Source organism: Rosa chinensis, chromosome 4 (genome assembly GCF_002994745.2).
Source record: "Rosa chinensis cultivar Old Blush chromosome 4, RchiOBHm-V2, whole genome shotgun sequence".
Classification (NCBI taxonomy): Eukaryota; Viridiplantae; Streptophyta; class Magnoliopsida; order Rosales; family Rosaceae; genus Rosa; species Rosa chinensis.
This window is the reverse complement of record NC_037091.1, coordinates 10,535,147-10,551,889: the sequence shown is the minus strand read 5'-3', so window position 1 is coordinate 10,551,889 and position 16,743 is coordinate 10,535,147. Positions and strand designations below refer to the sequence as shown.

The window sequence follows — 16,743 nt, the reverse complement described above, 5'->3', positions numbered from 1 at the left end:
GTATAGAAGTGTAAGAGAAAACAAGGGTAGCCACAAATAGCTAGAAAGCTAGCATAACTATCCTTGAATTACAACTCCCACAATTACCCAAGTCTTGAATCTTGTAGAGGTAGTCCTTCAAATTCCTATAATAAAACTAAAGAAAGTATGGAAAATGGACGAAGATGAGAGCGAGGAGAGAAGTCCCAAATTCGGCCAAAAGGCCTAGGGTGTAGAAAAATGGGTCTTCAGCTTGTTAAATGTGTGTGCAAAGGTGCTTAAATACCCCCTTGGGTTTAAGGGTCAAGGTTGGACTTGTACCCTAAATCCAAGGGCTCGAAAACAAGTAGAAAATGGGTAAAATGAAAAGATTAAAACAACCTAATAAATATGTAGAGAATTAGAATATTAGAAAATATTTTGGAAAATATAAAGAAAACTGGAGGGTAAAAGTGTAAGTGAGTGTGCGTCTAGTGTGAACACAAATAAATATCTCATCCACATGTGTGATATGTGTGAGGTGTGGTCCACTATTATTATTGTCATTACATCCATTTTGAATTTGAAATTTGAATACAAAGATGTAATACAAACAGGCTTAGGTCTTTACTTGTGCTTCTTTGGTCTTGGGCCTTGGACTTCATGCTATAGGATCAAGTTGACTTGGTTGACCCGGTGGTCAACCAGTTGACTTTTATTCCTTTAGTTGGAGTTGACTTTTTACTCGAATTCGCTACTTCTTTCGTCTTTTTCCTCTCTTGACTATAAATTCCTACAAATGAAGAAAACAAAGTAATACTACGAAATAATGATTGAGTATTCACTAATTTCAAGGTAATTAGGGCTAGAAACACACGTAAATTGCGTGTGAATCAGATATTTAGTTTTTGAAAATAATAGACTTTCTTATTAATTATTTATTTAAGTTTTGACTTTTTTATCTCCAACAATTAGAAAGATATATAAAGTTGTTTGATATTTTAGAGGTATAAGATATAAGAAAATTTTCTTTGAAAACCAATTATAATTAAAGTAATCTATTAATAATCTTCAGAAAGATTTCTGGATCCGCCACTGATTTTTTTATGGGGTTCATTGTGATTAATATTTTCTGGTTCCAGCATGTGTGTGACTCTGTAATGCACATGAGGGTAGATAATGAATTCTTTTTTTTTTTTTTTTTTTTTTTTTGGGTACAAAGGAGGAAAGGGACATCTGCATTCAGTTTTGGTGGGTAGGTTAGCTAGGGACGAGGAATGTGTTGGCTGCTTTTAATTTTTTTCTAAACGAAAAACTGTCACATGGCTGAGTGTGGCTCAGACACAGCCACACTCAGCTGAGTGTGTATATATATAGCACTCCCCTCGTTTTATTTCTTTTCTCAATCTGAACAGACTGGAGAGAGCAGAGTATCTTGAAATCTGCTCAGGTTCAACCTTTAAATTTTCCTATATTTTGCCGAAAAGTTTTACAGTGTTCTCTATATATATATATATATGCTCCTAAGCAAGTACAGATACATTTCTCTCGTTCTTATCCCACATGCATATTAATTCATGCAGGAGGATTCGAAGTAGAATTAAGATAACTGAAAGATGAAAGTGGCAGTGATTGGTTCTGGTATTAGTGGTTTGGTCTCAGCCTATGTTCTTGCAAAAGAAGGCGTTGAAGTGGTTCTATATGAGAAAAAAGACTACCTGGGTGGCCATGCCAGGATTGTCACATGTGATGGTGTTGATTTGGACCTTGGTTTCATGGTCTTCAATCATGTAAGTACACTGGTTGTTCTCTGAGTCTCTTCCTTAATTCTCTGCAAATATATTCTCATTATCCGAATACTAACCATCTGCTTGTCTTGATACTTTTTTACTTCAATTGGAACACAATGTAAATGTATGCACAGAGTTAGATCTTTATGTTAGATCATCTGTGCAACTTCTATGAACATAATCTTTAAGCACTAGACAGTTTATACTAAACTCTAAACAATACAAAAGAAGCTTCAACGATCCAGCCTTCTTGATTAATTGGTCAATGTTAATTCTCCTCCTAATCCTCACAAATAATCTATCAATTACTACAAAAAAAAATACCTATGACTAATGTTAATGTTGGTTTGTGGACTTGTGGAATTAAAATTTAAAATTGGAATGTAGGTGATGTATCCAAATATGATGGAGTTCTTTGAGAACCTTGGAGTTGATATGGAGACATGCGACATGTCCTTCTCAGTGAGTTTAGATAAAGGACGGGGCTGTGAATGGGGTAGTCGAAATAGTTTTTCAAGCTTGTTTGCAGAAAAGAAGAACTTGTTCAACCCATACTTCTGGAAAATGCTTCAAGAAATCACCAAGTTTAAGCATGATTTGATCAGGTACGTAACTGAAATGCATGCCATGTCTCAAAATGTCCTATTGAGGTGAGATGTCATGTTGATGTCTGTATTCGGTGTTTCTTGCAGTTATCTTGAGGTGCTTGAGAGTAACACAGACATTGACCGGAATGAAACCTTGGGGCAGTTTATTGAGTCACATCACTACTCTGAACTATTTAGGAAGGCTTACCTTGTGAGTTATGCATGAATTCACTAAAATAATATCTTTAATTAGAGCTTTTTCTAAGTCACAACCTAATATATCAGTTATGTTTATTAGTTACTTGGTGGTTAAGTAATGTGATTATTCACCTGCAGATTCCAATATGTAGTTCAATCTTGTCGTGTCCTTCAGAAGGAGTTATAAGCTTGTCAGCTTACTCTGTGCTTTCGGTTTGTCGCAATTATCAACTACTTCAGGTGCATTTTTTATAAAAAATTATCTCCTTTTAGCTGAACTTAATTAAAAATTAAGCCAATATTTTTTGAAAGTAGCATGTATTGTATGATTAATCAGAACTCAGAAAGCTTAATTATTTTGATGTTTTAATTTCCATTTTAATACCTTAAGAGTTTTCATGTCTATATTTACATACTTTCTTGGCCCTGGCCTAATTTATCCTGCAGCTATTTGGCGGCCCACAGTGGCTTACCGTCAAATGGCGTTCACAGTGTTATGTGAAGAAGGTACTAGTCTTTATTATCAATATTGCAAGCTTATATACCTGATGCCACTTGTGAAAGAAAAACAAAAAAATTAATAATAATAATAATTAATAATAATAATAATAATAATAAATAATAATAAAAAAACCTGAAATGCAAAAAGAAAAAAGAAAAACAGTTTCAGGGTCTTAACTGAAAGTAAATGGTTTCTCTAGGACTCTAGTCTCTAGCTCATGTTTTGTTAACAATTTCAGGTGAAAGAAGTGTTGGAGAGTAAGGGTTGTCAGATAAGAACCGGCTGTGAGGTACATAAAGTTTCCACAACTGATGAGGGTGAGTGCTTAGATGGATAGTTGAGACTTCCTTTTCTGATCCTCTAATTAATTGTATTAATAGAGTTTCCATGAGAGATAGCAGGTGGAACTGTTTTTACTGGGGATGGTTTTGAGGAAATTTACAATGGATGCATTATTGCTATTCAAGCCCCCAAAGCCGTGAGAATATTAGGAGATCAGGCAACACCTGATGAATTGAGAATACTTGGCGCCTTCCAATATGTATACCGGTATACCTTTGTATTATCACTTGCACCTCTTCAAATTAATTAGTACCTGTAAATCTGTAATCTTGCTAGCTTTGTCTTGCTGATCACTTGAAGTGTACTCTGAAAAATAATCAACTTATAATATGCACCTGATCATTTGCTTTAATTTATCTACCTTTTCTTATTTTGGAAAAAAAGGGTAAATGCTGAAGTTGATTTGCTTTTTTGCTATCCTAGCTAATTCAATGAATGCATAATCATTGTTGAACTCTATTGGCAGTGATATTTTCCTTCATCGTGACAAAACTTTAATGCCCCAAAACCTAGCAGCATGGAGTGCATTGAACTATCTTGGAAGTACTGACAACAAAGTATGTTTGACATACTGGCTCAATCAGCTTCAGGTAATTAGTTTATGTGTTCAGTAAGAATTTGTGGAACTTCACTTTTTGAAATTGCTCTCCCTTCTTCTGTTAAAATCTTAACCATTCCTGGAATTTTTGAATGTGCAGGACCTCGGTGAAATAAGTCAACCATATCTTGTGACACTCAATCCAGATCATACACCAAACCACACCTTGCTTAAGTGGTCAACAAGCCATCCAGTCCTATCTGTTGCAGCATCAAAAGCTTCGCTGGATCTTCCTCAAATTCAAGGAAAGAGAGGAATTTGGTTTTGTGGAGCATACCAGGGTGAGATTCAGAATTACTACCTCAATTTTCATTTCTCAGAGCTGATATTATCCCATGTTGCTAAAACTATGCTTAGCTTTTAGCAATCATCTGATACTCATCACACACTTTTTCAGGTTATGGCTTCCATGAGGATGGGCTAAAGGTATGTTTGATGAAGGAGTTAGTTATTAGATCATATTGTTGTATAACTGACTGAAATTAATATGTTATAGTTTAAGATATGAAAGAGTGATTGACCTCCTCGGTAATTATTCATTTTGATGAAGAAAATGGTAAATTAGTTGATTTAAGAAGCTTAATACATTACCAAAGTGGAATTGCAGGCTGGAATGGCTGCAGCCCATGGTATGCTTGGAAAAGGTTGTGCCCTGTTAAGAAACCCAAAACATATGGCTTTTTCAACGACTGAAACAGCGGCACGCTTGTTTGTTACTAGATTTCTTAGACATTATATATCTACCGGATGTTTGATGTGAGTAATATTTATGTTCTTGAAATGTATTCTACTTCCTCAACTTGGATCACATATATGACAAGCTTACTGTTACCTGCACTGCATATGCCACTTGTTTTTTCTTTTTCTATCTTTAGCTGTTTTACTATTTTTTTTTTTTTTTTTTCATTTCATCATTTGGAATAAGTTTCATCAGATAAGAATACAATTAGTATATTTTAAATGTGGTTTTGTATGCAGCTTATTAGAAGAGGGCGGCACAATGTTCACCTTTGAGGGAAGCAGAAAGGACTGTTCTCTAAAATCCGTTCTCAAAGTTCACAGTCCTCAGTTTTACTGGAAAGTATGCATATATTTTTAACTGACTTTGACACTTCGATCATAATGTGAATTCTAGTTTAAAGGAAAAGGTTTCTGATTAACGCTCAGGATTCAGGAAGACATTATATAGGATCGTTGTCAATATGAAAACACCATTAAATCCTCACAAAGTTTTACTGATTCGGAGAAGTTTTAATTTCACAGGTAATGACGAAGGCTGATTTAGGCATTGCAGATGCATATATCGATGGTGATTTTTCTTTCAATGATAAAGACCAAGGTCTTCTAAATCTTATTATGGTAAGATAATTGAACATTGCAATCTCATTCTCCTTACTATGCGGATTTTGATAAAATTTTGCCTTGCTGTTTCTTCTTCCAGCTTCTCATTGCCAACGGAGATTCTAATGCCTCAAAATCAAACAAGAAAAGGTGCAACGTGCACCGATTATCTCAAACTAGAATTGTGATTATAATCAGCCAGGTCTCAATACATTGTTGGTTTTATGTAGGGGAAGGTGGCAGCCTTTGTTTTTCACAGCCACCATAGGCTCTATAGCCTCAGCCAGATACTTCTTTCAGCATGCTTTGAAGAAAAATAGTCTTGCACAGGCTCGAAGGAATATATCTCATCATTATGATCTGGTATACAATTTATGACCTGGGAATATAGAAATAATATGATTTTCTTAAACAGATTAACCTCTCTATTATCAGTAAATATGTATTGGAATAGATTTTACTCTTTTGTAGCTCTATTTCAATGACATGCTAGCATGAGACTTGGTTTTTTTAGCTCACGGAAGTTTACTATTCACTTTTTGTGTGTTGTAGCGTAATGAACTATTTTCGTTGTTCTTGGGCGAAACAATGATGTATTCCGCTGCAATATTTAAGGTCAGAATCACCAGCTTGACCAGCTTCCAGTCAGTTTACGACAATAAACAGTGCATGGAAGAAAGTACATTAATTGGAATGTAACTTATATTTTTTCTTTCTGGGTCAAATTGTCATTCTTAAGACAGAAGATGAGGAATTGAATACTGCACAGCTTAGGAAAATCTCTACTCTCATTGATAAGGTGAGTTCAGTTTTGAGAATTCTGTCAAGGGTTTGATTTCTGTTTTCGTCTCCTATTTCAAAGTGTTTCTTCTTTCAATTAAACTAGGCTAGAATCGATGAGAACCATGAGGTTCTAGATATTGGTTGTGGTTGGGGAACCTTAGCTATTGAAGCAGTTAAACGAACGGGCTGCAGATACACCGGCATCACTCTATCTGAGGAACAACTTAAATTTGCTGAAAAGAAAGTGAAAGATGCTGGACTTCAGGTATCAAATTTTAGAAACTTACAAACTTATTTATTCCAAGAAACTTGATTTGTTATTTGAATTAATTTATAACAGCACCGGATCAAGTTCCTTCTGTGTGACTACCGCCAATTGCCTTCTGACCACAAATATGACAGAATCATTTCTTGGTGAGTACTTTTTTCCCTTACCAACTTGAGTCCATTCATTATACTCCTGAAAATCTCTTGATTAGTGGCTGCATTTTTTAGCGAGATGTTAGAACATGTCGGCCATGAATTTATGGATGAGTTCTTTTCTTGCTGTGAGTCTGTATTGGCAAAAAATGGGCTTTTTATTCTCCAGGTAGTGTTTGACAATTTTGACTCCAAGTTGCTTAACTATTTTGACTAATAAATTTGACTGCTATAAATGATGGCATCGAACATATTGCTAATGGTGATTCATCTTTCTTAGTTCACATCTATAGCGGATGAACGCTATGATGAGTACAGGCGAAGTTCAGGCTTCTTAAACGAATATATATTTCCTGGTGGATGTCTACTTTCATTAAGTAGGGTAACATCAGCCATGGCGGCTTCTTCTAGACTCTGGTATGATCTGTTATCATGAGATAAGAACAATCTCATAATTAGGTCCAACATTTTGTTATAATGTTTTATTTCTAACTAGTGAGAATTTCATGTTGCAGTGTGGAGCACTTGGAAAACATCGGAATTCACTATTACCAAACACTACGATGTTGGAGAAAGAATTTTTTAGAGAGGCAGAGGTAAGAGGATAATCATGCATTTAATTAGTCTGACGGCAATATAGATAAGAATTCTACGTATAATGAGGTTGACGTGCACAAAGTTATTATGAATTTATGACATATAGCATATACTCTTAAGTCTATATATAGATGAAAAATGATAGAAGTAGCATCAATTTTCCAAAGGAATAAGAGTCAACAACAAAAAATTAAGAAGGATGAAGTTTAATTCTCTAATCTAAAAGAACACCAACAAAATCTAAATGGAAAAATAGTCATACAAAGAGTTGATAAATAAAATAATAAATAAAAACAACAAACTACATCACTATATAAACTGGGAAATGTTTAAGGACAAGAGAATTTGAGAGAATACTTGGATGCTTTCATTAATAATAGAGGCATCTTTATAGAAAAAATTGCATGTATAATATTTTGGAGTTCAAGGAATCCTACTCAAATATGGATTAGGAGATCTAGAATATTTTACCATATTACAACTAGAACAAGTAATCCTATTTGGGCCAAGCAAACATAATTTGGGTTTCCTTCCACACTCCCCCTTGTGTCATCCAAACAATGGTAGTGCTTCTCACATTGCCTAGTTAAAAATCTTGCAGAGTAATAAAAACCCAGTGAGACAAAAATAACCTCGGTCGAAGGAGAAAAAAAGTACAACACAACTCTTCACATTTTGAGATCAAACATATAGACATCTCCCCTGATGTCTGCGTCTCCCCCTGATGACTACGATCATGGGAGTTCAAATAATTTCCGTAGACCAATACATTTCACATGTTTCTCGAAAGTGGATTTGGGCAGAGACTTGGTAAATAAATCTGCCACATTTTCCTCAGATCGACCCTGGTTCACTTTAATCTGAATGAGAGTTTGTTGCTGATTATAGAAGAACTTAGGCGATATATACTTTGTGTTGTCACCCTTAATGTAAACTTGCTTTATTTGTTCAATGCAAGCGACATTATCCTCATAAATGCTCGTAGGTACATCTATAGTAGACTTCAAACCACAAGTACTTCGAATATGTGTAATTATGGATTTTAACCATATACACTCAAAAAACTGATTTTTGAAGAGCAATAATCTCTGCATGATTCAAAGATGTAGCGACAAGAGTCTGTTTTGTAGACCTCCTAGATGTCGCAGCGTTTCCCATGGTAATATATAGCCAGTTTGGAAACAAAATTTATATGGGTCAGAGAGAAACCTGGCATCAGCAAAACCTACCAAAACGTCTTTTGATTTTTGGTGAGGCATAGGGGACGCTGGCAGGCAGCGGCGCTCTCAATGCATGATGGGTCCTAATCCATCATGTCATCTATCGTTTTCTCTCTGTAAGGATAGGAAAAGCTCATAATTATAGTACATTTTAAGTATCGAAAGATATTTTTTACACTGGTCCAATAGGCCCGCGTCGGTGCAGAGCTATATCTAGCTAATAAGTTCATAGCAAAGGAGATGTTCGGTCTTGTGCATTGTGCTAAGTACAATAATGTGCCTATTACATTTAGATAGAGCACTTGAGCCTCTAACATGTCTTCGTATTATTCTTGGGACGAAACTGATCATTTTGAAGGTCAAGACTACGGATGGCCATGGAAGGGCTAACAAGCTTTACTTTATCTTCATTAAAGCGCCTAAGCATCTTTTGAGTATAGGCAGATTGGTGAATCAAAATTCCATTGGCACGGTGCTCAAGTTCTAAACCCAGACAAAGGTCATGTTCTCCCAAGATCTTTCATCTCAAACTCAGATTTCAAATGTTCAGCGGTTTCCCTTAACTCATCAAGGGTTCCAATTATGTTCATGTCATCGACATAAACCACGACAATGGCAAATTAGAAACTTATCTTCTTAATAAAAACTCATGGACATAATTCAGTATTGACATATCCCTTTCTAATCGAGTAGTCACTTAGACGGTTAGACCACATGCATCTGGATTGTTTTAATCTTATTGCAAACGCACTTTGTGATATATCTAGAGCCACTTGACTTGAGTAACTGAAGTGCATCAGGAACTTTCATATATATTTTCTTATCTAGATCCTCATAAAGATACATTGTGACCACATTCATAATCTGCATGTTCAGTTTTTCATAAACTACCAAATTGACAAGGTAGTGGAATGTTATAACGTCCATTATGGGAGAATATGTCTCCTCATAATCAACTCCAAGACGTTGAGAGAAGCATTGCACTAGGGCGAGTCTACAATCTCGTTTTTTCCATCACGCTTTCTATCGAAGATCCATTTATGTCAACAGGTTTTACATTAAGAGGTGTCGGCTTCACCGGCCCGAAAACATTCCTCTTCATTAGCAAATCAAGTTCACCCCGGATCCCATTTTTCCATTTGGGTCAATCTTCTCTATGTTGGCATTTATCAATGGAGCAGAGTTCGATGTCATCGGACTCAATGATCTCACACGCAATAGAATACGCTAATATATCATCAATGATGATGGAGTTTATATCCGACATCCCATGTACACTTGTGTAGTTTACAGAAATCTCTATATTCTCAACAGTTGATTCTGACATTGAGGCGTCCCAAATGATGTGTCTTAGACATAACAATAATCCAGAACATTCTTATAAGATGAATTTTGAGTGTCCATAATCAAAGGATCGGGTTTTTTCAAAGTAGTTCTCTTTCTAGAGCAAGAACCGTTCTAAATTGGTGGCCTCCCACATCTCCTTGCAAGGTCTCCGACTTGTGACGCCACGTCACCACCACTACGTCATGTATTAGAGATGTCTATCCTTGCAGGCACGTTTGCAGCAGGTATTTTTGAACTAGTCACTTTAGAAATTTTAGAAAACACATCAGGTAAAGCATCTGCTACATTCTAAGGCTCGATAATCCTTCACACTTCAAGCTCAAACTGTGTGGTATGGGATCGAGATGAAATAAAGTGACGGTAGACCAAGATAATTCCTGTCATTCTTGTTAAATGTTGATGTTCTTATCTCCCCCTAATGAGGGAAAAACTATCTCATCGAAGTGACAATCAGCAAACAAGCAGTAATGAGATCACATGTCAAGGATTCTAAGTAGTACACGATTATTGGAGCTTCGATCAAATTCAACATATATCCCCATTCGTCTCTGAGGATCCATCTTGATGCGATGTGGCGCCACAATTGGCATATAAACTGCGCACCCAAATATGCATAAGTGCAAGATGTCAAACTCATACCTAGTCACTAGTTGTAATGCATAAAAAGGTTGAAACGTTGTGGATCGTAGATGAATAAGCATAACTGCATGGAATATTGCATAACCCCAAGTGGAAATAAGGAGATTGGTGCTCATTACCAATGCTCGGGCTACCATTTGAAGTCGTTTAATGGCGGCTTTTACAAGATCATTTAAGGTGTGCACATGGGGAATAGGATGCTCAAAATCAATCTCCAAGGCCATGTAATATCCATCAAAAGTCTTCAATGTAAATTCTCTAGCATTATCAAATCGTATTGACTTAGTAGGATGATCCAGGTAGTGAGCACATAGATGAATGACATGTGCTTGGATTTTAGCATAAGCAGCATTACGAGTTGAAAAAGTCTGACATGTGACTAGCGTGTTCACGCGTCAACTGACAACATAAAGCATCTTAAAGGTCCGCAAGTTGGTTGAGGTCTACAAATATCCCCTTGGATTCTATGTAAGAACGAAATAAGAATTTTTGTATCCTTTGCATAGGATAGGCTTTGCAAAATGAGCGAGGGGTCGTATAAGCAACCAATGAGGATTTTGGTTGGGCCGAGACACCAAAAATGGCTTTAGAAGCAAAATGGGAGAGGATGGCGCCATTGTTGGCGTCATCAAGGTGGACGACGGCGACATCTTGTTGGCAACGGTGCTAGGTACAGTGGCGATGGTCCCACGTGGTCCGGGAATAATTTTCTATTCTTGCTTCTTGTGGCTCGAAAGAATAGATGTTCGTGTGAAAAATCTAATCCAAAACTAGCTAATGCCAAAAACTAACTAAAGCGAATGGTTGTCACCTAAGTTCTTTCGGTAACTGTAATCCGAACACGACTAGGTAAGAAGAGGAGAGATTTTGGTAGAGCAAAGCTCACTTTAAAATACTTCTCTCTCCAACTCTTGCCTAAACATCGCATCCAATTTGGATGAACCTAGTTGAAGAAAAGTTAAAACCAAACGTATCTACTAAAAATATGGCAAGTGCGTAATACAATCAATCTTGGAAAATAAAAAGACTTGAAACAAAATCAGCGGTATCTTCATCATCGCCAGATTTGAAGTATTTAACCTTCAACTTGACATATTGGTCTTCATGTTCCACAGTGTGAGATTCTCTTGCTTCGCAATACACGGTGTACATAGCAGTGGGACCTTTAGATGATCTATAAATGTACCTAGAATAACTAGATGCTCCACATCGAAAACACACGTCTTTATGGTCGAAGTCCTTAATTTAGGTGTGTTTTACGTGTGAGTAGGGCGGCCTCTAGGGCCAGTGGCAGTGGCTTCTCTCTTCCTACGGTGGCCTCCTTGAATCCGTGTCTGCTTATTCTGGCAGTTACTTCCTAAGCAAAGCGATTATATGGATCAAAGCATCCAGACCGAAGCATCCTTAGTTTTAGGATTTCACTCGCAGCGTCCTCCTTTAGGGGCGCCATTATAATTGGACTCGGGAATGGACTTAGTTCCCACAGGTCTCGAATTATAATTCTTCACAAGGATGCTGTCATAATTTTCAGCAACAAACATAGCTTTAATGAGCTCATGAAACCTTGCTATTTGTATTGCATTAACTTCAATACGATAGTTCTTACCAAACATAGAAACTATGATGTCTTTACTACATAATTCCATCAAAATTTGATGCATAGGGCTTTCAAATTGTAGTCAAGCATTGCCTTGAAATTACAGAAGTGGAGATTATGTCATCTCACTTTTGAATCCGAAAGTAGTGAGTCACGAATATTCCCAAAGTACTCTTCGAGTGAGATCCACGGTCTTCTGGGATCTTCTTCATTCAGATACTCGAACTGCAGGGACTCGTCCATATGACAAGTCATCAGAATGATGGCTTTGGCAGAATTTGTTTCCAAAGCATCAGTAGCAGCTTGGGTAGGCACATTAGTAGTGCGTTCTTGGATCGCAGATAGGATCCCTTGGGCTTTGAGGCGCTGTTAGACATCACTAATCCACTTGCGATATCCGATGCCCGTTGTCCCTAATGGAGCATAATCAAGCTTGTTCAAGTTGAAAAGGGAAAACAAGAACAAAGTTAGTTTTAGAACTTAAAAGCTAACCACGAAAACAGTATGAATTTTTGTTGGAAACTCGCTACCAAGAAATTTGATTTCCAAGATATATTGGATTAGAACGAAACAGAGATGTAGTGGTCGATCGTAAAAATATTCTCAACAAGTCATTGCTCGGAGATAGCATGAACCCCTACAGGTCGGCTCAATACCACGTTATAAGAAAGGTGGGAGGTAGAAGAAGGGATATTAGAATCCCTGAGTGCAAGAAAGCAGGAATTTTAAAAAAAGCAGCAACTTTTAGAAAAGTTTACCTTGAAAAGTCGCTTGTGAGGTTATTTTGTACGGAGGTTGAACTTAGTGAGGCTAACTGGTGCAGGGAAAGGGCGCTGACGTTGGGGCTGTTGATACTAGCTATTGTCTGTGCTTGCGAGGCTAGCTGGCGAGAAGTACAAACAAATTTAATTGCACTAACATATTTTCAGTGAAAAACAGTTTATCCTACATAATTTCAATAGAAAGCATTGATAGCAATAGAACATATCTTCAAAAATGAGCTACTTATCCAACATATTTCAGTAGAAAAATAGTTTATCCAACATAATCATCAAGTCTTGGAACTCATAAATGCTTGAAAGCATTATTGTCAAATTCAAGTTCGGACGCCTCACTACCTTAACCTTTCCAATGTAAAGGAAATTTTGTTCCATGGATGAGTATATTATACTGTTAATGTGTCTCACACTTTCCAATGTACTTGAGAAAGTCATTGCGAACCTTTGTAGCAATAGAATCCGAAGGAACATCACTAAAAACTTGGTAAACCGTACTCGGAAAGCCAAGCATATAGATGTCCTCTATATCGCGGCTACGTGCTCCTGCTGGCAATATCAACATATTGTCCACAATTTTGATCAGTTTTGATCAATCTTGAAGTTGTTCAATTATTTTGATCAATATATCAACTCTAGCTTATAAATTATTACACCTAATATATTGTTAATAGTCAAGGCTAACTGGTCTTTCTTTAGTTCATATCAATACCGGATAAACATTATGAAGAGCATAGGCCACTTAATAAAGGAATATATAATTCCTTGTGGATGTCTACCTTCATTAAGTAGGGTAACATCAACCATAGCTGCTTCCAGACTTTGGTATAATCTCGATCATGACTAGGTCCAACTTTTTATTATAGTGTTTTTATTTTAAAATTATGAGAGTTTCATTTCACAGAGTGGAGCACTTGAAAAACACTAGAATTCATTATGATCAAACGCTAAAATGTTGGAGAAAAAATTTCTGAGAGAGTCGACAAAGTTAAGAAGATAGTTATGTCTGTAGTCTGTGTAAAATATAGATAAGAATTCTATGTATAATGAGGTTCTTGAGGATCATGACATGCACGGTTTATTATGATATGCAACATATACTCTTAAGTCTATATGAATTGAAAAGGATAGAATTAGCAATTGGCATAAATTTTCCATTGTAAATTTGTTGTCTGAACATGGAACTCTCTACTTATTAAATAAGCACACTAGTGCTCTTTGTTCTTTTCTTTTCATTGAATATATTCTCTGATACAAGTCTTTATTTACGTGTGTGTATATATATATCAAATGAAATAAAATGGCTGGAATATAATACTTATGAATGCTGCGCTTTAAGCTTTTAATACAGTGCAATTTCTGTTTGGTGTTCATGGTGAAGAAATGCTAGCTTTTGGATTCAATGAAAATTTCTTTCGGACATGGGAGTATTATTCAAATGGAATAAAATGGAATATAATACTTATATGACTGCTGCGCTTTTAGCTTTTAATACAGTGCAATTTCTCTTTGGTGTTCATAGTGAAATACTAGCTCTTGGATTCAATGAAAATTTCATTCGGACATGGGAATATTATTTTGATTATTGTGCTGCTGGTTTCAAGTCATATACACCGCTTAGAAATTACCAGGTAACTTTTATACTCCACACATTTCACAAATTTCCATTGTTGGATAATACACACTTAAATCTTTCATAACAATATACATGTATATACAATAATATGATCTTTACTGTGATTTTTTAAGTATTATGTGTGCCTTAGTCACACATGCTTCACATCACCCACTATAAGTTATTAATTTGATGCAGATTGTGTTTTCACGTCCCGGAAATGCTCTCACATTCAACAATCCATATAAGGGTTTCCCTTCAGCATATTGACGGTTCTGCACTATAAACTGGTAAAAAAAATAAGGCGTAAATTAAACAAGGCTCCATTAGAATGAGCGATTCTAAATCTACATATTCGTTTGGCATATATTATTGCTTAGATTGCTTGTCAAATATGTAAAGATTTCAAGTTTGAATAAAAAAGCAAACAAATAAATGGAGTTCAAATAATCATTTGTCTGTAATTCAATAAACAACATTTTATATAATGTTGGGGTGTATTGTTGTTGTCAATTTTACTATAGTACTCACAAGTGCATGAATAAATTCTAGAATAGATGTGCAAGCATGAGGTCGTTCCCTCAAATAATATTGATTGAAACAGTTTTGTTATGACAAATGTGCTTTAACGTTAGTAAAATAAACAAACTAAGTTTTATGATGTGGATGAGTTTTAAACATAAAACTGAAGAAAGAAAAACTAAAATTAAAGACAAGAATGAGCAATGAGATTCCTTAGAGTTTAAGAACATATTATAAAGATGCTAAAGCATTGGATCCACTACTTAATACTTCTAACCTATTTACTAGTTGATAACAATTGAATTCCCCAGATTTTATGCTAAAGATTTCTGTAGATAAGTCTTATTGATCCCAGACATATGCCAAAGTTATTCTGACCTATCAATTCTAATTTATTGATCCCGTATAGAACTCAAGTAGATCAAACTATAATTTACTTGACTTAATGATTAGGTTGAAGCAAACATGTTCAACTTCATTAAGCACAAATGAACTAGGAAATCATTCAAAAAAGAATATTGACTATGATCAAGCACTTGTATTCTTACATCGCAACTCTTTAATCATAAGATTGAATTATCTTTTGGCACCCTAAAAAATATTAAAACCCGGAGATTTCCTCTACGGGATTAACATTCATCCACCAACAGCTAATGGCTATAGCTATCGGGCACGCCCAGGCTGAGTTTGAAACATACAAGGATAGCATCAAACAAGAAAGGAAAAGAATCACCAACCCGGCCTCAGTGGTCAGGGATGAGCCAATAAAACGGGAGTGAACCCAAGATGGCGGACGATCACCTTACTCTGCCAGCAAGAGGGACAAAGAGTCCTTATCCAAATCTAGTGACTATTTGGGTACTCAATCCCATCGAGAAGACAGGCCACCGCAGTATCCCAAAACACCACCCCCACCGAGGTATGAAGTATTCACTCTCCTCACCGCCTCATACGAGACTATCTAGAATGAGAAGAGAGATGAAATACCTGGACCACCGCCCCGAAAGTTCCCAAAAAGCAAGTTTACACAACAAGATACCGGTATATTCTGTACTTATCACGAAGACACCGAGCACAATACCAACCTTTGCATGGCTCTAAAAAATACGATTGAGTCGCTCATTCAGAAAAGCAAACTTCAGCGGTCTGCACTCTAAAGAATTAGGAGCCATCAATGTATATGGCTGGATCCTCATGATCCATGGTGGAGGACCAAAGGATTTACGGCCCCAAAGAAGGAAACGAGGCTTGAGTTTCAGCTACCATGTGGTTTTCAATTTCCACAGCACCTCTTGGGAAGGGAACATGACTGGATGGGGGTCGGTCACTTTTCTAGAAGAGGAGGAAGCGAACCTCAAAATGCCTCATGATGAGCCCTTCCTCATCACTCTCCAAATGGACCACTACATTACTTCCCGGGTACGTCGATATCGAGGCCTCTGTTAGTGTACTGTTTTGGGATGCATACAAAGCCCTGAATCGGGGACAATCAAAGTTATCATAGGACAATAAGCCCCTGATCAGTTTTTGTGGGGATATCGTTTAGCCACTAGGATCTAATTATCTATTGATCACAGTGGGAGAAAGTCCAAGCTGCTCGACCATCAAAACAGAGTTCATTGTGGTCGATTGTGTCTCATCCTAAAATGCGATCTTAGGATGACTGGCACTCTGGCGCCTGAAGACATTGCTATTTTTTGATGGTATCCTGAGGAAAGGGAAAATCAAAGATGTTACCGGTAATTACCGATCCCTCCTTCACGCACTAGTATAAGGATCCCAGAGATGACACAGATTTCGATGAAAAACTGCCTTATGCCGTGGAAGACATTGAAGAAGTGGTACTGTCTGACAAGTTCTCGGATAGAACTGTCAAGATCGGTACCAAGTTAACTCCATCTGTCAGGGAAA

General features: G+C 36.6%; 1 protein-coding gene across 3 annotated transcripts; it reads left to right on the top strand.

The window, feature by feature from the left end:
• Nucleotides 1-1,367: 1,367 nt before the first annotated feature.
• Nucleotides 1,368-14,852, top strand: LOC112196848 (tuberculostearic acid methyltransferase UfaA1). 3 transcript variants are annotated; one of them, XM_024337314.2, is made up of 25 exons: nt 1,368-1,408; nt 1,542-1,748; nt 2,136-2,353; nt 2,441-2,546; nt 2,672-2,773; nt 2,981-3,040; nt 3,274-3,352; nt 3,437-3,584; nt 3,844-3,967; nt 4,076-4,256; nt 4,373-4,401; nt 4,583-4,731; nt 4,954-5,056; nt 5,239-5,334; nt 5,417-5,466; nt 5,547-5,679; nt 5,869-5,931; nt 6,056-6,115; nt 6,203-6,364; nt 6,440-6,513; nt 6,595-6,688; nt 6,800-6,936; nt 7,035-7,115; nt 14,218-14,326; nt 14,509-14,852. In XM_024337314.2, exons 2-25 carry the CDS (start codon nt 1,575-1,577, stop codon nt 14,578-14,580), a joined length of 2,604 nt encoding a protein of 867 aa, XP_024193082.1. In that variant the 5' UTR covers nt 1,368-1,408; nt 1,542-1,574; the 3' UTR covers nt 14,581-14,852. The 3 variants fall into 3 exon arrangements, with proteins under 3 accessions (XP_024193082.1, XP_040375123.1, XP_040375124.1); XM_040519189.1 differs by lacking the exon at nt 14,218-14,326; XM_040519190.1 differs by lacking the exons at nt 1,368-1,408; nt 1,542-1,748; nt 2,136-2,353; ... (5 more) ...; nt 3,844-3,967; nt 4,076-4,256 and having other exon boundaries at nt 4,572-4,731.
• Nucleotides 14,853-16,743: the final 1,891 nt, after the last annotated feature.

Coding starts and splice junctions, on each gene's coding strand:
- LOC112196848 (XM_024337314.2), top strand. CDS start 1,575: ATGAAAGTGGCAGTGATTGGTTCTGGTATTAGTGGTTTGGTCTCAGCC. Junction 5,057..5,238: donor GTCCTCAGTTTTACTGGAAA/GTATGCATATAT, acceptor TTAATTTCACAG/GTAATGACGAAGGCTGATTT. Junction 6,937..7,034: donor GCGGCTTCTTCTAGACTCTG/GTATGATCTGTT, acceptor TTCATGTTGCAG/TGTGGAGCACTTGGAAAACA.